Consider the following 22,744-nt stretch of genomic DNA (forward strand, 5'->3'; position numbering starts at 1 on the left):
ATCTCCGGAAATATTCGAGAGTTTCCGGCAACGCTTCGGAAAAAAGCCCGAGCTCAGCGTCCACGGCATACCTTCGGGCTTCTCCGGAAAGGTTCGGGAGTTTCCGGCAACGCCTCGAAAAAAAAGCCGAGCCCAGCGCTCGGGTTTGGTCGGATTCAACCATTAGCGTCAATAGCGGGGGGCGGCGGATGTGGGTAAAACCAGACTGCTTATTGTTGTTGTTATTATTATTAAGGCTTATTTATATACAGCAGTACATACACTCATTTTAAAGAGATAAATTAAAACCTGCCTGTAGTGTACATTCTGCAAAAAATAATTAAATAGATTTGCTTCCCAAATTATCTGCTTTTTAATTTTCTAAATTTTTAAATTTGATTTTTTACATTTTTAAATAATATCAAAATAAAATAAAATTATTCTTTTACACTTTTCTTTTATTTATTTTTTGGCAGAAATGGGGAGGAGGAGGGCAGGGTTTTTTACATTAAATTTAATTTTTTTAAAATTTCAAAATTATTATTTTACATTTTTACTTCATTAGCCCCCTCCTCAGGGTTTTTTTTTAATTAAATTTTAATTTAAAATTTTTAAAATAATTTTTTTACATTTTTAAAAAAATGTAAAAAGAAAATTCAATTATTCTTTTACATTTTATTTTATTAGCCCCGTTTTTTAAATTTAATTTTTAAAATAAATTTTAATTAATTTTTTTACATATAATTTCAAAATAAAATTAAATTATTCTTTATTTTTAGCTTTAATCTTTATTAAATGTGCATATTTACAATATATATACTTCATAAACCGCATTTCTTCATCTTTACGATTTTTTTAATAACATGAAATATATCTGAACTTCCAACTGATCTGCTTGGATTTTGAGTAAAGAATTCCTTGGAGTGAAATATATACAGTTCCCTCTTTCTGTAATTAGTCTTTTGTGACTTCAGTCTTTCTGTGCTTACAGTAATTCTGAATCATTTCAGGGCTTTATAAACGTTTAAGATATATTTATGACCATTGTTTTTACAGAAAGTTTGTAATTTATCCCAGTCTGAAGTTGTTCTTTTGAAGACTCCATCATTAACAGTGAAAAACCACTCCCTCCCAAACATACACTCATCCCTCCACATTGGCTGGAGTTAGGGACACAGGACCCTCGTGAATGTGGAAAAACCGCAAATAACAAAAACACTATGTGTTTACCTGAGCAAACACCTCTCTAGGAATCTCTAGGTCCTCCCAGGGCAACTCTGTGGTCAACATCTGCCAGACATTGACCATAGAATTGCGCTGGAGGAGCGACAAATGCCTAGTGGAGGGTTCTCTCTAGGAATCTCTAAGGTCCTTCAGTGCGCCTTTTGGTTAAGAGTAGCGCTGGAGGACCTAGATAGTTCTGGAGAGAACATATTAATAAAATTCATTAATAATCAAAGCCGTAAATGTGGAGGGACAAGTGTACTCCACACCTGTCCATGCCACCAACCTCTGAAGATGCCAGCCACAGATGAAGGCAAAATGTCAGGAATAAACTCTTCCAGAGCGCAGCCACATAGCCTGAAAAACCCAAAGAAAACTATAATATGGCAACATTGGGAACAGATTTCATGTCACCAGTTCCCCTACATTGTTAGCTACCAACTGGGCCACAAAATCTTGCTTTAGTCCCTTTCCTCTCACCTACTTGCTCCCACGCAAGTCCAGAGGCAACAAAAAAGGCCATGGCACAGGGTTCTGGATGCAAAAGTTTATTTCTCCATGTCTCTCACAGTGTTAAGGTCTTCCTTTGCTCTCGCTAAATAGACGTCAGATGCAGGCTCTTCAAGAATCACTAGGAATGTAAATGAAGTGCAAAGGGAGCAAAAGGAGCAGGTTTGGTCAGAAGCATCTTCCCAGGATTTACAAAACTCGGCATCTTTGAGGCTTGTAGAGAGCAGAGCCACATCGCAACGCGTTTAAGAGAGAACATTCTCTAAAACATTCTTCACAGCCTTCCCTCCCAACTCTACTCTTCTCTCCCAAATCTCCCATTTCCAAATCCATTACTTTCTCAAATCCAATGTCTGAGATATTGGCTTTTCCTTTATGCAACGCCAGTTCTTTTGTGCCTCAGATAACTCACTGTCCTGGCTATTTCCCTCACCCTTAAGTTAATAAAGCAAATCACATTGTTAGCCAAAGAAAAATATCTCACTGGGGAGAAGAGACTCCTTTCTTCCAAGGCATCTGCTGCCTTGAGTACTCAGCTTCCAGGAATCACTCACGGAACAGAGGACTGCACTATCCTCTCCCACTAAAGCTTAGCCACAATACTGAGTTTGGTTTAGTTTTGTGCCTTTTCCCCAGGTTCAGGTGCTAACTCCAGCGTCTTGTGAGGAGGTTGAAGCGGAAAAGAGGGCACAGCTGTTGCCCTGCACTCGCCACTGGAAGATGCTGGTATCTTTGCCTCCCATGGAGATAAGGTAGCCATCATTATGTGTAAAGCGCACATTTGTGACATGGCTCCCATGGCCTCTGTAGACGTGACTGGGTGCCTGTGAAAGAAAAAGAAAGAAGGGAGAAGTTTTGAAGAACCCAGACACTTTGGGCTGAGAACCACCATAATCTCAAGAAAGGGTAGTTGGGATGGCACAAATGTCTAAGTATAGTGATGGAAGGTTAATAAATAATAATAAATAATAAAAATTTTATTTATATGCCGCCCTTCCTCCGATCAGGGCGGCTTACAACAGATTAAAATACAGTCAATGATACACATAACATAAAATACACATTAAATACACATTAAAACAAATACACATTAAAACAAACCAACACATTAAAACAAACCAACAGTAAAAGGTTGTTAATGTAGACTTGACCTATGCTCTATAAGCCACTGAATGCGGTTGGGGGAAGCCCAATTTCTAAAAGATTTAGCTTCTATGGCACCAATTTAACTCCTTTGTGTAGGACATGACAAAGATTGACTGACATATCTTCTCTCAGATGTCTTCAGAACTTGGAATAGGCTTCTTGTAGTTTCTGCTGTCTTTCCTTCCTTCCTTTTTTCCACCCACCCACTCATTCACCCCAGGTTCCTGGACCTCATGGCTATTACAACTAAGACTACTACACAACCTATAAGGAAAAGTCTGACTGTGCGGAGCATACCCACTGAAATTATAGAAACAAACAAGACAGTGAAAAATATTCCACCTCAACATAAGGAAGAACCTAAAGGGTATGCTGCCTCGGAGAGTGATGGCATCTCCTTCTTTGGAGGTCTTTAAACAGAGGCTGGATGGCCATCTGTCTGGGATGCTTTCATTCTGTATTCCTGCATGACATGGGGTTGGACTGGATGACCATTGTGGTCTCTTCCAACTCTATGATTCTAAGGCTTTGAATAATGATGAGAAAGCAGGGACTCTATTCTTGTCCCCCCAGCTCTTGCCTGTGAGACCACACTTTTATCCCACCCCACTCTATCACACCCCTTGCTACCTTAGGCTTGGCACAGGGGTACTGGAAAAGGTGCACTTTGCAGAAATCATCTGCCACAGCGACCACCCGCTCATTGTGGGAGCGGCAGAGTGAGTTGATATCGGTGCCATCTGAGCCATCCGGCCATACCCCTATAGACAATGGGAAGAGGGTGAGAATGAGAGAGAAAGGAGACAAAAAATGAAGCAATAGAAAATGGTTAAAGCAGATACCATGCATTGATTTATTTGTTTTACTTATATTCTGGCTTTTCTCCAATAAGCACTTTGCTGAAAACAGGCAGGTTGGCTTCTCAACAACCCAGCAGGCCTACTACTCTGATGCTGCCTCCAAACTCACCAAAGACATGGAAACCCAGAACACAGGTATATGAGGCCCATTCCCGGTCTCTGTTCTCAAATCGATTCCTCAGCAGCTTGCAACCATTGGCTACATCCCCTGTAGATGGGAGACACAAGAAATTGCATTACAGAAGATGCCACAGTCCTCCTAAAAAGAGACAAATCTGTATTACAACTCCTCAAGACTGGATTAGCCAAAGCCAGGACTTTCTGTTCCTTTCACCATTTCAGGGATTTTTTCCCCCCAGGATGAATCTTTCTTTAATCTGAATGGTCCCTACTGTTAAGCATCCCTGCATACCCCACATGGTATTTTGGGGTCCTCATATTTTTATATCTGGAGCTAGCATGTTTTTGTGACACTACTGTCGGAGCTCTTGCAAAGCTAATTTGTCCAACATTTGAAGAATCACTGACAGTTTGTGGAGACACCTCAATCAATCCCTTCCATACCTGTTATTTGGGTAACTCTACTAATAAATGAGGCAACAGTTTTCCATTCTGTTTCTAAAAAGAAAATATTCCACTATTTCAAGACAGAAAATTGTGGGCATCATCTTTTTTACCAAAGGGGACAGAATATTTTAGGGTTGTGAGCTCTGCTTTTCAGCCAAAGTTGTGAAATACACCAAACAAAAGCCATGCGCATAGAAACAAAGGAGACTTCCTTATACTGAGTCAGAACACAGATAGCTCAGCAGCTTTCTAGGGTTTCAAGCAGCATTCTTTCCTAGCCCTTTTTAGAGATTCCTGATATTTTCTGATGGTCTGTATCAACAAGGTCTAGCCCTGATGAGTTTCTAGAATTAGACAAGATGGTGTATGTTTCAGGAGACAAGGATATGCGCAGATGTCCAAGAATCTGTTTTGATACACCTTTTCCAGTACCTTCCAAACGTTTTGTTATGGAGTCCAACTCTGTGATTCTATGATTCATTTCAAAGTCTTTTTAATAGGAAATCGTTGGCACTCAAGTCACCCAAATAAACTACCTTCTGTCACCTATGTTAGGGGAGCTTATTCAGAAGTCATCATCTCAGGGGATTTCACTGTGGGAAGAGCAAGTGTGCAACATTCTTGCTGATATCTATCTCCACTAAGCATGATACTTACAATATAGGATTTCATAGTCTCCTGAATTTGACATGATAAATTTTCCATCCTTGGACCAGTCCAGATGTGTAATGAAACTGGAGTGTCCCTATGTGCAATAAAAAGAGAAGAGGAGTGCTGATAAGAAGGCAGCTAACTCCAGTTTTTGTGGATCTTTATTTTTGTTATGTAAGTTGCTTCTCAGTTGCTCCTCATCTTAAGCTTTCTTAACAACTTAGTCAAAACAAGAAAACAAAGAAAAAACAAAAGCAGAACATAACAGAAACACACATTAAAAACTAAGAACATTTTTTAAAAGTTATAAGAATGACAGGTCTGTGCAGTCAGAGTTGAGGAGGAAAAAATGTCACCCATCAAGTATATGAGTGGCCTACAATAACCCTATCATTTAACTCCCCCAGCCACAAACATATGGATGTTCCCCATGAGTTTGCTCACAGTGCAGCGGCCAAAGCGGATGTATTTATGTCCACTATCCTCTACGCTGTATATATAGATAAAGTTGTCATGAGAGCCAATAGCCAAAAAGTCCCCATCTGGAAAAAAGAGAAACTCTGAGTCAGGGATGGAAGAAAAACACTCAGAGGTGGAGACTAGATTGGAAAACAAACAAATCACATATGAATAGTAAATGATAGTCTAACCTGGGGAATAGCGCACTACTGAGAGTTGTTCATTCCCATCTGTGTAGCCTGACAACACTTGCTGTGTCTCTGCATCTATTACCACCCAGCTGTGGAAAAAAAGAAAGTATTTTCAGCAGCCAGTGGCCAGGTATGAGCTTTGTAAGCACAGTCCTTTGAAGCAGGATCCTATGTGTTTTTCTGGTCCTTAGTAGCTTCACAAAGATCAGTAATCTAACTAGGCAAAGGTTTTCTGCAGCGTTTGACTTTGTGATGTGACGTGGGGGAGCTACACCCAGCGAACTCCTGTTTTTCTGCAGATATTCCCAAAGCCAAAAAAGACACTGGAACTATCTGTCAGTTATGTAGGACTGCCCTTCCAGTTGCACCAAAGCTGAAGGCTAACTAGGGAAGAGAGAGTTGGGATGGAGAAGTAATTACCGTCCAGTGCTGAGCCCCACTGTCACCACTTTCCCACTGGGATGGAAGTCAGCACAGAGACCTGTCTCCTAGGGAACAGAGAAAGAGGGGCCATATTATGATAGTTCAGTACATTCATAGGATGTACTGGCTAGGCCAAACCAGATACAGCATCAATGCAACCTATTTAAAGACTGGAACTGCCCCCTTCACACAGAAAGAGGACATGTTGTGCAAACAAAAAGGAGACTAGGGAACCCTGATAGCACAGTGGTCAAATGCCAGTCCTGAGGCCAGTATTGCAGCCACAAGATTATGAGTTCAATCCCAGGGCTCCAGGGTTGACTCAACCTTGCACCTTTCCGTACGTTGCTAAAATGAGTACCCAACTTGTTGGGGCAACTGGCTCACACGTTGTAAACCATTTAGAATGAGACTGATGAGTAAAGTATGAAGTGGTATAGAAATGTAAATGCTACTGCTACTACGAGTGGGAATCCTTTTGCCACACTCAATCCTACCTATGGCTCAGTACCACATACACACCCCTCTTTGAGGTACCAGAAGCACATCAGACACACACAGCCTTTTCTGTGTGATTGGGGCAGTTCCATATTGAAAGACATGGAAAGGGTGTAGTGACATCTAGTTTGGCCTATGTACTTGATCTGCTTTCAGATAATTTGGAGGGGAGGTAATCTGAATGCATGTTACTAATGACATTACAACTATCTTTACAATAGCAACAACTAATAAAACTGATGGGCAGCATCATAAGATGTACTAGTTGGGATGCTTTTAATGGGTAGGGATTCTCCACCTATGAGAAAATATACCCAAAAACATATCATCCTCCATTTGCAGTTGAATATGGTGTAACTCGGCAACACTGATCTGTTTTATATTAAAAGTGTACAAGTAAAGAGTCCAACTGCATAAACCAAACTGGTGGCAGAATGGGGGGGGGGGGGGAATAAATTAAATAATAAGAAAATAGAAAATGGAAATGTTATCCCACAGGGCCAGCATATGACATAAAAACAATGAGAGTGAAGAATTTACTACATTGCACTAGAAATTTATTTCCCCAGCCTCTCTGATTTATAATGCCTGAGATTTTAGTAGCCACTGCCAACATGCTAACAGAAACACGAGTTTTCAAAATGAAAGCCGAGACTCTCACTTCCATGGAAACATGCCACAGACACATATCTGGCTACTGACTGTGTTCCAAAGGCCATGCTCCATGTTCCCTGACTTTTCTGGGTACAGTACCTCCAGCATGACACTCCAAGCCAGCGTGTGCTCCCCACCATCCCACATGCAGAGCTGCCTGTCATAGCCGCAGGTTACAATAAGGTCCCGTGAAGGGTGAGTGCCCAGCCCCCACAGTTCATCTGTGTGCCCCTGCAAAGGAAGAAAGCTGAGCAGCAAGTGGCGGAGGAGAAAAGGATGGCCAAGGAGGGGAAGAGGTCTTGCCAACAGCCAGCTCCTCTTACCTGAATGATGGGCTGGAAGCCATCTGCCAAACTCCCCAGGAGCAGGGCATTGCGTGTGGTCCCTACTAGCAGCTCCCCATGGTTTCCTTCAGCAATAGTGCGCACAGCACCAAACTGCTCCGGGATCTGAGTTAGCACACATACACACAACAAGTAGAGCTGTAATGTGTAATTTTATTTAATGCAGGTTCATCAATCTAAACACTGATTTAGGGAGAAGAGGTGCTGCAGGCAAACAGATCAGGAGGATATCAGGTTGAGGAACGTCAATATATATATATATATACACGTGTATTTATATAGATATACTGTATATAGGCACAGATGCATAAACATGCATCGTTTGAAAACCAAAAGAAATTGTGCTTTTTGCTGCTGAACAATGTTTTTCCTACATGGAACTCAATGGGATGTAATTATTTTTATTTATTTTGCATGTTTTATTCTAATAATTTTTCCTATCTTTACTCCATCAGAGATGGCTCCAAAGCAGCTTAAAAAATACAATCAAACCAAAAAACCCAAGTCAACATGTTCTTTTTTAAAATGATATGTTGATGTAAGGTATTATACTTAGGCAGTGAAAAGGAACTGCACACATAGGATGGGAGACACCTGGCTTGATAACAGAACATGCAAAAGGGATCTAGGATTCTTAGTAGACCACAAACTGAACATGAGTCAACTGTGATGCAGCAGCTAAAAAAGCCAATGCTATTCTAGCCTGCATCCATAGAATGCGATTCTAGCATGCACCAATAGGAATTTAGTGCTAGATCAAGTAAAAATGGTTTGCAATTGTGTTTATATTTAATAAAAATGATTTTTTAAAAAGAGTATCATAGAATCATAGAGTTGGAAGAGACCACAAGGGCCATGCAGCCCAACCCCCCTGCCATGCAGGAAGTCTCAATCAAAGCACCCCAAAAAGATTGCCATCCAGCCTCTGTTTAAAGACCTCCAAGGAAGGAAACTCCACCACTCTCTGGGGAAGCGTGTCCCACTGTCGAACAGCCCTTACTGTCACGAGGTTCCTCTTAATGTTGAGGTGGAATCTCTTTTCCTGTAGTTTGCATCCATTGTTCTGGGTCCTGTTCTCTGGAGCAGCAGAAAACAAGCTTGCTCCATCCTCAATATGACACCCCTTCAAGTGTTTAAACAGGGCTATCATATCACCACTTAACCTTCTCTTCTCCAGACTAAACATCAGCTCTAGGTCAAGCTCTTCAAAAAGGCTAGCTACATTACTAGACAAGCTGAAAATGGATCCTGCAAGTAAATTATACTTCTGTTCCCACTCCCCAGCTGCCAATCTCAGCTTCTGCCTTACCTCCACCTCCTGCAAAAGGGTGAGACTAGGGCTCCACCGGACCAGACGCCGGTCTTTGCCACCTCCACTAAGCACTGATCCATCACGACACAGGCAGAGGGAGAAGATGCTGCCTTCATGGGCCCGTGTTTGCTTGCTGATTTGATATGTCCCTGCAAAGGGAAATGAAATAAAAGACGGGTACTTCCATGACCAGAACTTGTCCAGTGAATTCCTCCCTTTATTTTAAGCTAAAAGGGCCAGGGATTGATGCCAGATCCCATCTGGAGTGCTTCTGAGTAAAAAGGCATTCCAGGAATTGTAGTCCAAAAAAATTAACTTTTCCAACCACTGATTGGTGGCAGCAACTAAGTGGAAGAGTCTGAGTTTTGTATGCAGAAGATTCCAGGTTCAATTCCTTGCATCTCCAAGTGTAATTAGTAAATAACACTTGACAAAACTAGAAAAGTAGTTGCCAGTCTAGACACATGAATGGCCCCATTTAGAATAATCTACTCTACCTACTACTCTGAAATATATAGGGCTTTGTGAGTCTTTGGAAGGCTAACATGATATCATGCTACTTCTGTAACCATTGGTTGAATAATTAATTGTTATCTATGTGAATATACTTTACATATTGAACACTTCTGTCCTGTCTGGAAATGTTGAGGACTGAACTTGGAACTTTCTGTAAGCAAACCAAATGTTCTATCACTGGGTTATGGCCTGCCATGATGAAAACTCTCTATAGCCACATTGTGCACATTCATATAAGAAGCAGCCTGGAAAAGTGGCCCATCTAGGCCAGTATTTTCCATTCCAACCAACAACAGGTTTCCATATCTGGTGCAGAGGTCCTTCCCAATTCTGCTAACTTGAGACATCAATTCTTAATTCAAAGCATGCATGTCCACCACTCTCCCACCTATGCTTAGACCATCTATTTGGTACAGCTAAGTAGAATCCCTAATAGGCCAATGTTCAGTTATGGCACCCAGTCTTAGTCTTGGCATATCCTTAATCCTGGCATATCTATCTACCTTTAGTTCCTTTGCCTGGGGTACTATTATCAGCCTTCATTCTGGCCCAAGTAAGGATGTTGCCTTCCGAGTCGCCAGTGAGCACATCATTGCTGGTGTCGAACACAAAACACTGGATGAACTTGGGTTTCTTGTATTTCTGGAAAGATCAGGAAAGGGGAAATGTTAGTAATTATAGAAATATTTTCATTTTCAGATGTCAAAAGTGCAGGGCCTTTTTCTCACAGTTACATTTATCTGTGCCCTTCCTGCTTGCTTCTACCATCTAGGGATGGCCTGCCAATAAAAAGAGTGAAGCAAGATGATAAATGGTGGCAGGAGCAGTGTTCCTTCCACCCCAGACCTTCAGTCATTCCACCTGAGTTCTTACCATTATCTCCCTCTCTTAAAGAATAGAGCTATTTATGACCCATCCTGCACCCCATAAATTAGCCTGCTGCCTTTAGGTCTGGTGGTGAATATTATTCCCAGAGCTTGAAAAAGTTCTTTTGGCCTACATCTCCTAGAATCTCCACCACCATTTCAGGGAATTATTGTCTTGAAAGGTTTTTCCAAGCTCAGACCACCCTGTTGTCAGGACTGAAGTAAGATTTACTTGCCAATCCAGTTATTTTCTGTACATGGAAATGAGGGGAGTATCTCTTAACCTCTGCCTTGGGCAAACAGATGTCTTACGTTATTTCTCAAGTCATCTCTACTCAAACTCCAAACAGGATTCAATTTTATTCCAGATATAAAATGCAAGCAATAGCTAATGCTGGATACATGGGTGCTAGGTATGATGATAGACACTATCTGTCACATACTCACAGACATCCTGCTTCTGGCATACTTTTACTAATGCTGATGTAGCCTTTTGGCATGTGCACTTAGATCCACAGAAAACAGAAATATTAACTGAGCCAAACAACTAAGCAACTAAGAGAAGCATGGCATGGAAGTCATGAGAAATTCAAAGTCAAAGAATGGGTAGCAGAAACAGACTAAGAACCTTGTTTTTTTCTGGGTTTTTCGGGCTATGTGGCCATGTTCTAGAAACTCTTCTAACTCAAAAAACCCACAAAAAACTATGGATGCCGGCCATAAAAGCCTTCGACTTCACAGACTAAGAACCAATTGACAGCAGAGGTACCAGTATTAAGACCGTGCTCAATGTAATGGAAGAAAAAAATTGCTTAAAAAGTATGCCAGAAACAGGCTTCAGAATGTGAAAACTTCATGTGCTTGTTACTCCAATTTATTTCTGTGACAGGGTGTCCATGAGTATGTGACAAGTAGTGTCTTCATCATACCTAGCACCCATGTATCCAACGCAGAGCTAAAAGGTGGGACTGAACCCATGTGCCCGTTCTTGACTTGGTATTTGAGTCATCGCCATCCCCTTTTCTTCCTTTAAATTTGCAACCTCACCAGAAACCCTAACCCTCCCCACACCAAGAGCTTCACCCCAAAGATGCCCTGTTTCTTGGTCAGGCTGTTTCCGCTCCAGGTCCAGAAATAGACATGTGATTTTCCAGTGGTGATAATATTGCTGCTGTCTTGGGGATTAAACTCCACTGTCAGGACAGATTCATTAGTGCTCTGTAAAGTGTAATGGGGGTAGGGATGAGCAGGGGTAGAGAGAAAAACAAAGGGAGAAGATACCAGAGTGATGAGGTTAATGATCCAATGGAATATATTGGGACCTGCAGCCAGCCAGCAATCCCCATTTCTGGATACTCTGGTTCCATTTCCCCTCTCCAATGATTTTGCATTCTTTTAACCCACCCCACCCAGCAAGGCCAGATTGTGCATGTTGAAGTTCACTGTTGTTTACCTTGATCTCAGCCTGCTTGATGCCACGGGCACAATCCCAAACAGACAACATGTGCTCATTGGACTCATCCACCACACAAAGGTATGCCCCGTTGTCCTGGAAGGATAATAAGTTATCATGTGAGGTCCTAGTTAGGCCTACAGTAAAGCACAGAGGACTAGGTTTGGACCTGGGGCTATTCTTAGGACTGGAGCACTTCCAGATGAGGTTTATACTGTGCAACTGTCCCATTTCGTTCACATAATTTGACAGGAATTGGAAAAAGGAGTGAGAGAGAAGCAGGCCAGAAACGGTAGAAAGAAAAGGTAGTTTCTGAACCTTGTTATATTAAAAACAAACCTGGGAGGCAAATGGAGGGAAGCACATTTATCTTTTTGTCTCCTCGTGATATTGAAGCACTTTCATTCTCTTCCAGTTGTAAAAGTGAGGGTGAGCATCTTGCAGAAGTGTCCCTTTTGCCAAGAAAAGTCCATTTGGCAAAAGGGACATTTTTATCACCCTCTTCCACACTTTTACAACTGGAAGAGAATGAAAGTGCTTTGAAGTCACGTGGAGAAAGAAATACGATAAGGTTCTCTTTGGCCAACTACAAGAGAATATGTGGCTAAAACAACATGGCTAACATAAACTTTGGCTAAGCATAGAGGTAGGGAACTTTTGTGTGTGCAGACTGGCAAGGTTCTGCATGGACCAGGAACTTGATTTGCAGACTACCTATGATTTCTTTAAAAGTAATAATGAACAATAACATTGGACAATTATAATTACAATTCTTAAAAATCTCACAGTTAACAAAATGAACTAATTTTTAAACTTAGCGTTCCAAGCGCTGGTAATAGTACTATGAAAGGATGGTAATTCTCACTGCAGTGGAGAAAGCGAGGGAGCCAACTCCTCTCTCAAAGTTCCCCAGGCCAATTTGTTGCAGGGTACGAAGGGTGGATGAGTCCCAGATGTGAATAAATGGTTGCAGAGGCTGCAAGGAAGGGAACAAAAAAGGGAAATGGTCAGTATCCCCAGATATCAGAATTATGAAGTGGCAAAGGCCGAAAACAGGATAGCCAAACCACACAGGTACTAGCAGTTAATGAACTCAAATTAATCATCTAAGCCAAGATGGGAAATATTTGATCACCCATATGTTCAGGACTATATCTCCCACAAGCCATTATTGGGTGGGGCTGATGGAAAGTGGAGGCCAAAATATTGGCAGAGTCAAATGATTCTCCACTACTGATGCAAATTCATCAGTACAATGTATTGCAATGTTTCCTGCCAATCAACAGGATTCAAGTATTAAATGTTCAGACGTACAACAGTGAAACTATCCACTGTGTTTGAAAGCACATTTCTAGAATAACTTCTGAGGGATTGCTCAGATCAGAAGTGGAGAACCTTTGTACCCTCAGATATTTTGGCCTCCACTTCCCATCAGTCCTGCCCAATAATGGGTTGTGAGAGATATAGTCCAGAACATATGGATGACCAAATATTTCCCATCCTGGCTTCCTTAGGAAGTGACATTCCATTTTCCTTAAGAAATGTCATTCTATTTTTAATAAAAAGGATAAAGTAATGGTGAGGAAAGAAAAGAAAAAGAAATGAGGCAGTACTTTTAAGATAGTATTTGCTGGAGAAGGGCAAATTACAACATCTCATCTTAAACTCCAAACATTCCCAATTCTAGGGGTTTACCTTTCCATCCTTGTCCACACCAGCCATTTGCCCTGAGGCAACACGGACTCGATCTGGATGTACAGCAAGGCTGCAAAGAACATAGAATAAATGAGAAAAAGCAGCTCCACAATCATTTGGTTCCATTATAATGCCATCCAAACTGTTTCCCCCTCGCAACATCTCCACAAGCTGGCACCTTCCAGGTGTGTAGGATTATAACACCAAAATGCTGGCTCAACATTAGCAGTCAGCAGAAGTCAGACATCCCATGGAGTCCACAACAACAGCACAGAATCCAGTAGTGAGCAGAGCTTAAACCCCCAATGCAACCAATTTACAGCCAGTCAATCAGTTAATCAATCAACCAGCACTGCATTATATTATAGTACATTATAGATGCATGCTGTATTTCTGCTGCTAAATGTTGAGATTGGCTAGACCAGAGGCTGGAAAAGTTACTTTTTTAGGCTACAACACTGAAATCTTTTAGCTGGCCTGCCCACTGGGAAAGGTTGTCATTTTCCAAGCTCAGAACTACTGCAGTCTAGACATGTGGTAGTGAATTTTGAAAGGTATCTGGAGTTCCCATCTTGAGGAACCTGAGACAGACAGCCAACACACCCATGCTCATCAGACCTGAGCACTGGTGACTTTGAGGCATTCTTTAGCCCATCCTGCCGGCCATAATTTCTACCCTCACAATCTCAGAGATCACATCTTCCAGCAGGAGCAGCAGATAGATCTGCCACAGCCAGGGCAGGGAACACACTCTGAACTGTATCTTTTCCCGCAACTATTCCAAGCTGAATACGAGCTCTGCCTGTACCAAACTATGGTCCAGCACTAGCAGAACTCTCTTTCAACTCAAAGCAGATACCAGAGGGTCGGTATAACCCAAAATTGTTTCACTATTCTTCTGGTGATGGATTGACCAGCCACTCCTATTCCAGAGTCAGGCATGCTCTGCTGTCTTGGCAGCTCTTGTACCTGACTATTAGCTGTTTCCAGCCTGTGCACTGAAAAACAGCCCATCCACTTGTCTTTTTTCAGCAATGCAGGAGCAAGCAATCTGGCTTGTAAGGTCCATCCTTGTGGGCATGGTGTTGTCATATGTCTGTTTCCTAATTTGTCACCATCTTCTCATGGTGGGGAGATTTTTCTAGACTCCAGCAACTCACCAGCGAACACAGTCAGTATGCTCTAGATAGTGGCGTTGTGTGCGGCGCTGGATGTGATACAACACAACTACACAGGCAATGAAGTAGACCAGCTCTCCAGAGGTCAAGACATAGAGATTGGAGCGGCAGTCACGGCCACGGTAACCATAACTGGAATGACTGTCAAGGAGCAAAGCAAACAAATGGAGAGCAGCGAAGACAAGGATGCTGGGCTGATCAAGCACACAACATTGGATGGAAACTACTGCTTTGTCACCACCTTCCCTATTCTGACCTGCTACAAGCCCTATAATCCCCATACAGGCCTGCCAGTACTATCTATAAAGCATTTGACACAGAACATATAGCAGAACATATAGTTAAGTAATCCACTGTCACATTTATTGTGGTCCTGGAAAGGGCAGATTTCAGACTTGATAGATTTACAGTTTTGTTTTGAGAACTCCCAAGATCAACTAAAGCTGGGTACAGGAGACATACAATTAAAGAAGACAGTGTCTAAGGAATTTGTTTCCCTTACTAGAACCAACCTCAACCCATAATCAATTTTAGACAAAAGTCCACTCACAAACTTTCTGGATTTAAGCAGCCAAATGTAGCTGGGGAGGCGGGAATAATTTTAATTCTGCTACTGGTGAAATTTCCTGCTGCTACTAATGCAGTTAGGAAGTACGAATCCATGGTGATCTAGTACAACTTATAGAAAGATGTACTAGTAGATCCTGCTATATCTTCTGTTCATCCCTGGTTCAAGTACTGGGCTTAAAGCACAGAAACCCAGTACCAAATCCCTGTTTTCTCACAAAATTTACAGTCACCTCGCTCCAGTTGTTGTCACTCAGCCTAGCCTACCTTGTTGTTGTGTGCCTTCAAGTCATTTCCGACTTATGACAGCCCTATCATGGCCTTTTTTGTGCAAGATTTGTTCAGAGAAGGTTTATCATTGTCTTCCCCTGAGGCTGACAACATGTGACTTACCCAGCGGATTTCAGGGCCCAGATGAGAATTAAACCCTGGTCTCCAGAGCCATAGTCTAACACTCAAACCACTACAGCAAACTGGCTCTGCCGCACACAATGTCTCACAGAAGGCTAAAAGGGGGGATAAAAGTGCATAGGGATATCATATAAGCTATTCTGACCCTTTTGAAGGAAAGGTGAGATAAATTTCCTCATCGTCATCCTCACCCTCATCATCATGATGTTATTCCTTTGTTGTAAGGCTGCAAACTTTATTAAATTCATTTTGGAGGATACACAGTTGTGAGGAAATTTTTGAAATGTTCGTGCTGCTATGCTATCAGGAAGGTCTGTGAGGGAAGGGGAAGGAACACAGTCCCTTTATTCCAAGGATACACCCAGTCCAGCTGCAGCTTCTCAGTTGGCAGTTCCATGCGCAAATCCTCATAGTTGGGGAAATCTGATGGGATGTACATGGTGATGGGACGGCCACGCAGGAACATCTTGGTAGAAAGTCCTTCTAAAGAGATTTAAAAAAAAAAAAGAGAGCGAATGGGATGTTGTCCTGGAGAGATCCTAAGTGCCGAACTTGAACCGTTCCTTTTTATACTACAGTTAACAGAATCCCTCAGCCAACATGGCCATTAGCCATATTTGCTGGGAAATTCTGGGAAGTGTATTCCAAAAAGTAACTTTTCTTAACTTTGGTTAAGGAAAGCCAACCTGCTATCAGACTTGAGACCATTTTCTACTTATCCTTGCATGCTCTGTGTTCCCAAACGCTTCAATAAACTGTTTCAAGAAGACTCACCTAGATTATAATTCCCACGTCGTGTGCTCCATGGTCCTGCAGAAAGAAAGAGAACAAGAATAAAGAAAGGAAGTGTTAAGTATTTTGTTAGTGAAAAGAAACCCCCTGCCACAGTTGTTATAACTGATGCCATGCTTGCCTTTTACACATGGTCTGTGACAGGGATTGGGGATTGAATTTAGAGGCTCAAATGGTCCACCTTAAGACAAAATGTAGACCTGAGATTCTAACATTGTCATTTTCCCCTCTCCTATATGTTTAAAACCTCTGTTTGATGAAGAATCCAGTGAAGCTTTGAAAGCTTGCATGATATATTTTGGGTCTTTTTAGTTGGCCCCATAAAAGTATCACAGTTTTATGAATTTTGTATTTTGCTCCATGACCAATATTTCTACCCCTGAATATGTTTCTTGTTCTGTGTAAGGAGTTTATCACACAGGAAGGAAGTGCCCAAATCCCATGGACAAATTAGGGTTAAAGTGGGACTGTTTTCAGACAATGTCCCTCAACATCGCCATTATCCTGTACTTAACCCGTGAATTAAAGTGCGCATTTTGTCTGCTTTTGGCCACTTTTTACTTTCGGTAAAATCTCCAAAGTAAAAAGATTTTTGCCATTTTAATCACAGGTTAAGTCCATGATAATGGCAATGCCAGGGGACATTGTCTGAAAATAATCCCACTTTTGCAGGATCTTTGTATCGTAGGCTGTACACTAGAAACCACACAGAGGCCCAGATCTGGTTATTAGTGCTGACTAGAAAAGAGCCATTAAATCTGTTGGATTTGCCTAACTATTAATTTACCATTCAAAAATTGATGAACTTGGTCTACTATAGATGAAATTAACCAGCAGGATTCAGTGATGCAGACTTGAGTCTCTTGACTCAGACCTAAGTCAGACTTCCATGATTTGACTTGGCAAAAATAACACATTAACTCAACTTTATTTAGGAATTGTATATTTTTAGGGACTTACTTGCTGATGCCATTTGCTTTGAGCAGCAGGGGTGCATTTCTGCACATTTTATACAGACCCTGGGGCAAGAGAGGCCTTTTTTAAAAATCCAAAACATAGTGGAATAGCCCCCAAAACCCTCTAGAGCTATTTTGGGGCAAAAAAGTTGATTAAATAAAATTACAGGAGAAAGTACAGCCCTCCTATAAGGGCTAAAGGAGACACCCTAGCCTTCCATAGATTTGAATTAATTAATATTTCTATGGTTTTCTATTCAAAGAATCATAAAATGAGTTGCCCACCCCATCAATAGAGGCATTTCATATGTCCCTAGGAACTGAATTGTGAAATTCTTAATCTTGGGACATTTCCTGAGATCTACACTGGAATCAGAAAGCTAAAGAAAGAAACTAGGTAAGGATGGGATTAGAAGATGGAAGTAAGAAAAGTTTTCAGTGGATGAGAAAGGTAGCTGCATACATCTCCCCAAAGGGCAAAACAAGAACCCGTGAAGGCTATAGAGAAAAATAACATCAATTACTGTTCCACAGAGCTCACCTGGATTCAGGGAAGGATCCTTGTTTCGACTGTAATGAAAAAAGAGAACATTAAGGACATGTAAGTCCAGCATGGTGCAGCGGTTGGAGTGTTGGACTGTGACTCTGGAGATCAGGGTTTGAATCGCAGCTCGGCCATGAAACCCACTGGGTAACCTTGGGCCAGCCACATGCTCTCAGCCTCAGAGGAAGGCAATGGCAACCCTCCTCTGAACAATCTTGCCAAGAAAACCCCATGATAGATTTGCCTACCCTAGGGTCACCATAAACTAGAAACAACCTGAAGGCACACAACATACACATCAGACAAATGGCCTTTCTATTCTCTCTCGTGACATCAGAACAAATACATATAGATTTATTAAACATCTTCCAACTGCAAGACCAGAAGAAAGGGGAGAACATCCCTCCACAAGTGTCATGTTATTTTGTATTATAAGCCTCAGGGCAGGGATTGCCCATTTTTATTTATCTGTGAGCAATTCAGACAGGCTTTCTAACTGGAAAAAGAGGTATAAATGCATTAGACGATCAATCGATCGACAGATAGACAGACAGACAGAGGTACACCTTTGTGTGTCTTACTTTTCAAGACTACCAAAGCGGTTCAAGAGGTTAGCTGAGGATGCTGCCTTTCTGGAGAGGTGGTGCTTAGCTCTGCTGGGCTTGTCAGAAGAGCTGTTTCTTCGCAATCTGGAATAACAAGAGAGGAAAAAGACATTTCAGAAGAATGTCACATCTTAACAAAATTGAAGACGGCCTTTTCCCTAGTTTTCTGTTTGTAACCTAATTGATAATTATATTTCTTGAAGAGAAGTCATGATGACACTTTCTTCATAGAATCATAGAGCTGGAAGGGACCCCAAAAGCCATCTGGTTCAACCCTTTGCCAGTGCAGGAATACACAACTATAGTATACCTGAGAGGTAAACAGAGCAACGATAACCTTGGATGACTAGTGGGTACCCACTACTGAAGACACCTGCTTTGCTGGGTGGTGGGAAAGGGATGCAGGAAAGTGTTCCGTCAGGTTGGAACACAGGGTTTATGCTGAACTAAAACCAGATTTAAATTTGACATGGTTTGCTGGATAAGCCTGAGCCAGTCACAATCACCAACCCCTCTTTTGTTTTGCCAAGAATAAAACACATGGCAGAGGAATTATATATCCTGCTTTTAGTTTCTTAACAGTAATAAATAAGTAGGAGACAGATTTTTTTTATTGTTATGGCTGATAGCAACAAAAGAGCTTTGGAGTATTCCAAGGGCATACCTTTGGCTTTTTAGTGAACCCATACTATTTTATAGACTTGAACAGTCTTCTTCAGGTTATTTGCCACTCCATGTGTTTAATTTACACAGATATCACAATGGTGCCATTAAATCTGCAGTGTTTCACAAGAAAACCAAGCCCTATAAAATACTCCTGGATGCAACATCAGGGTAGGAGAGGGAACTGCTAACAGGTACACTGCAGTTAACAAAACCTCTCACAAAGACGTTCTTTTTACGTCAACCCAGCCCCTCTTTTTTTTCTTTTGCCTATATCTAATTGGATGTGTTTTTTTAGCTGCATTGGCACTGGGATGGTGAAGGGGGCTGGAGAAACACAGATTTCCAGTGCTGGGTTGCAGCAATAAGTCTGCATTAAAGAATATAATAAAGCCTGAACTGGGAAGGAAAGGGATCCCAACTATTCCTACTGGAGCTATGTGTTTCTGCCTACAGCAGATAAGGTAAACAGCAGCTGCCTCCAGAATCCCTTTCTGTGAAGACATGAACAGCAAAAACAGAGAAAAAAGGGGGAAAGAGATAGGTCTGCCTTGCCAGCTATCTCCACCATATCAATACATTTGGCCAGCAAAATGGAAACTGTAAGAAAAAGTGGAGAGTGATGAAAGAACAAAGGCACACATATGCACACAACAGGAATATGTTTTTTCCCCATATTATTTCTACCTCTGCTATCAAATTTTCTGTTAAAGAAGCAATGCCTAGGAAATAATCTACTTTGTTGACTGAAGTTTATTTTAAAGATTTAAGTGATCAAATGAGAGCCAGTGTGGCAGAGTGGTTTGCGTCTGGAACTATGACTCTGGAGACCAGGGTTTGATTCCCAGCTCAGCCATGAAACCCACTGGGAGACCTTGGGAAAGTCACACTCTCTCAGCCTCAGGGGAAGGCAATGCCAAACTCCTCTGAAATCTTGCCAAGAAAATGCTATGATAGTCAGAAACGACTTGAAAGCACACAACAACAAGCAATCAAATACAGGTTTAGGAGAAGGGGAAAATCCTTCTGCAGAATGTGGCATCCACTCCAGGCAGCTGGAAAAGGCAACACATTGCTGGTTATTTAACAACAATATTTTTCTATTTTTACCTGCAGGGAATGGGGAAGTCACTTTTTGTCTGAGTTCCAAAATAACTTAATCAGCCTTGAGCATTATGCGCCTTAATTTGGAGCAAGGTGTGGTACAAAACACAGCTTAAGCATTCCTCCCATAGCTATAAAAGCAAATAAAGCATATTGCATTTTCAACACAATCTGTATCCCTTGCAGCGTAGCTTAGGTATGATTTCATCCTTGCAAAAAAAGCATGAACTGAAAGAAAGTTATTCTAAGCCATGCCTTATTGCAAAGAGAAGCAGCAGCAAGCAGCTGGGCCTTCTCCATACTCAAGAGGCACCTTTTGGTCTGGTTTTGCGGGGGCTATGCTCTGCCCACAGCTGCAAATAGAGCATGGTTTTTACCAAACCTTCAATTCAGCCAAGAAAGATAGACACAGAGGAGGACACAGAGCAAACAGGTGGAAAGATAAGAAAGAAGGAGAAAGGAGGTGGATCATTAAAAAACAGTCCCAAGTCTCCTTTTCCAGCCTGCTCCAGATCCCACTTCACATCTTTATTCAGGGAGAAAGGGGGTCTCAGATCCACTGTCAAACAGCTCTTACTGTCAGGAAGTTCTTCCTAATGTTTAGGTGGAATCTCATTTCCTGTAGTTTGAAACCATTGCTCCATGTCCTAGTCTCTGGAGCAGCAGAAAACAAGCTTGCTCCATTCTCAATATGCCACCCCTTCAAATACCGTATATATTCAACTACAAGTCAACCTCATGTATAAGTCAAGGGCAGGTTTTAGGAGCAAAATTATGGGTGTTCTATATGACTCTTGGATAAGTCGAGGGTAAAACACTTAGGGACATGCAACAAAGGATCTAAATGATGAAGCAAAGGAAAACAATGCCAAAGAACCTACAAAATTATGGCAGGCATAACTGTTTTGGCTCACCCTAAAGGCTTGAAGGAAGGAGCAGAGGGAAGTCAGTGCTTCCAGGACAGATTGTACTCTTGCCTTTCAGGGGATGGTTCCCTTTTTAATAAGAGTTAAAGTATAGTACTTATATTAGCCTGTGAATAAGTCGACCTAGGTTTTCTGGGTCAGTTTTTTGACTAAAAATTCTAGTCTTATACATGAGTATATGCAGTACTTAAACAGGGCTATCATATCACCTCTTAACCTTCTAATCGCCAGACTAAGCATACATAGCTCCCTAAGTCTCTCCTCATAGGGCTTGATGGTTTCACCATTTTAGTCACCCTCTTTTGGACACAGTTCCAGCTTCTCAACATCTTTTTGAATTGTGGTGCCCAGAACTGGACACAGTATTCCAGTTGAGGCCTGACCAAAGCAAAACAGAGTGGCACTATTATGTCCCTTGATCTAGAAACTATATTTCTATAGATGCAGCCTAAACTGCATAAATATCTGGAAGTCCAAAGGTTCTAATCCATTTTAAACAATGGCTTTTCTTTTGGAAATGGCTACTAGGAAGATGGCTGAGGAATACAACTTACAAAACAAAAGAACATGAGAATCCACATGAATCTATTTGTAAAAACTCTTTCCATTTCTTCTGGACAAGACCCCCATCTTGATACTTACAGCTCTTTCTTGCTGGACATCACATTTTGAACAGCAGGAATTGGGGAGGCAGGTGTGCTGCTGCTGCTACTCCCTCCTTCTGAGAGAGGCTCAGGGGATGGCGGCTGGGCTGAAGGTGGGGACTGTGCGGTGCCCATGTCTTTGTCCATGCCATCTTTGGGTGGAGGCTCTCCGACATCTTGAAATTCATGGGGGCAAGTGTTCGGATGACAACAAACAAGGCCTTGACCCTGAGGTTCTTCCTGGATATTTTGATTCTTCAAGCCCAAGTCCTGGCCTCCTCCATAGTTTTTTGGCCCAAAGGAGTTCTTAACCAGCTCTTCTGGAAGACCTCCACAGGTAAGACCCTTGGGGGAGTCTGCTTCCCTCGTGCTGGAGTGATCCTGAATGGGTTTTTCTCTAACAACCGAGCTCTCAGCGATCTGCTGAAGGTATCCATTATTGAGGCACTGTCCCTGCTTGGCGGGCAATACAGTAGACTCTTCTGTCTGTGTCCCAATGCTGACTTGTTTCAACCTCAGCAAGCTGTCATTCCAGGGCACCAACTCCTTGCTGCTTGGTGGCTGCTGTACAGCAGATGAACTACAATTGAAACACAGAATTAACCGAGGAACACCAGTTTGTTTCACTTACGGTTGCAAACAAACAGAGCTTGGGAAAGCAACTTTTCTAGATAACTCCCAGAATCCCCTCTCAGCAGGGCTATTAGCTGGTGATCCTGGGAGTTATTTAACTTTTCCAAGTGCTTTTGTAGCACCTTTGAGACCAACTAAAATAAAGAAGTTGGCAGCATAGACTTCAGTCCACTTCGTCAGATGCAAAGGTGCTACAAGATCTCTCTACATATGGATTCGACAGACTAACACGACTGTATCTTTGAATTTTTCCAAGTGCGGCATGCACACAAGACATTTACAGTGCTTTGTGCAATAGAAAGACTTTCCCCAATAACACTCTGAATGAGTATCAGACATTCATGTCAGGGCATCTCTAAAGTGATTTAAAAGT

At 41.8% G+C, this 22,744-nt stretch overlaps 1 protein-coding gene across 2 annotated transcripts in view; it reads right to left on the reverse strand.

The window, feature by feature from the left end:
- Positions 1 to 1,735: 1,735 nt before the first annotated feature.
- Positions 1,736 to 22,744, reverse strand: part of EML3 (EMAP like 3) — a 40,223-nt gene continuing 19,214 nt past the window's right edge. For both annotated transcript variants that reach the window (XM_042440233.1, XM_042440232.1), the window contains 21 exons: positions 21,737 to 22,318; positions 18,378 to 18,485; positions 17,794 to 17,822; positions 16,279 to 16,314; positions 15,864 to 15,987; positions 14,509 to 14,658; positions 13,349 to 13,418; positions 12,519 to 12,629; positions 11,654 to 11,749; positions 11,284 to 11,418; positions 9,838 to 9,976; positions 8,816 to 8,967; positions 7,486 to 7,611; positions 7,262 to 7,393; positions 6,008 to 6,075; positions 5,588 to 5,676; positions 5,382 to 5,479; positions 4,944 to 5,031; positions 3,829 to 3,927; positions 3,490 to 3,620; positions 1,736 to 2,537 (listed from right to left, as the gene is read on the reverse strand). In XM_042440233.1, coding sequence (XP_042296167.1) covers positions 2,352 to 2,537; positions 3,490 to 3,620; positions 3,829 to 3,927; positions 4,944 to 5,031; positions 5,382 to 5,479; positions 5,588 to 5,676; positions 6,008 to 6,075; positions 7,262 to 7,393; positions 7,486 to 7,611; positions 8,816 to 8,967; positions 9,838 to 9,976; positions 11,284 to 11,418; positions 11,654 to 11,749; positions 12,519 to 12,629; positions 13,349 to 13,418; positions 14,509 to 14,658; positions 15,864 to 15,987; positions 16,279 to 16,314; positions 17,794 to 17,822; positions 18,378 to 18,485; positions 21,737 to 22,318 — 2,749 coding nt within the window. In that variant the 3' untranslated portion in view covers positions 1,736 to 2,351. The remainder of the gene's footprint in view (positions 2,538 to 3,489; positions 3,621 to 3,828; positions 3,928 to 4,943; positions 5,032 to 5,381; positions 5,480 to 5,587; positions 5,677 to 6,007; positions 6,076 to 7,261; positions 7,394 to 7,485; positions 7,612 to 8,815; positions 8,968 to 9,837; positions 9,977 to 11,283; positions 11,419 to 11,653; positions 11,750 to 12,518; positions 12,630 to 13,348; positions 13,419 to 14,508; positions 14,659 to 15,863; positions 15,988 to 16,278; positions 16,315 to 17,793; positions 17,823 to 18,377; positions 18,486 to 21,736; positions 22,319 to 22,744) is intronic.

This window comes from Sceloporus undulatus, chromosome 9, assembly GCF_019175285.1.
Source record: "Sceloporus undulatus isolate JIND9_A2432 ecotype Alabama chromosome 9, SceUnd_v1.1, whole genome shotgun sequence".
In the NCBI taxonomy this organism is placed as follows: domain Eukaryota; kingdom Metazoa; phylum Chordata; class Lepidosauria; order Squamata; family Phrynosomatidae; genus Sceloporus; species Sceloporus undulatus.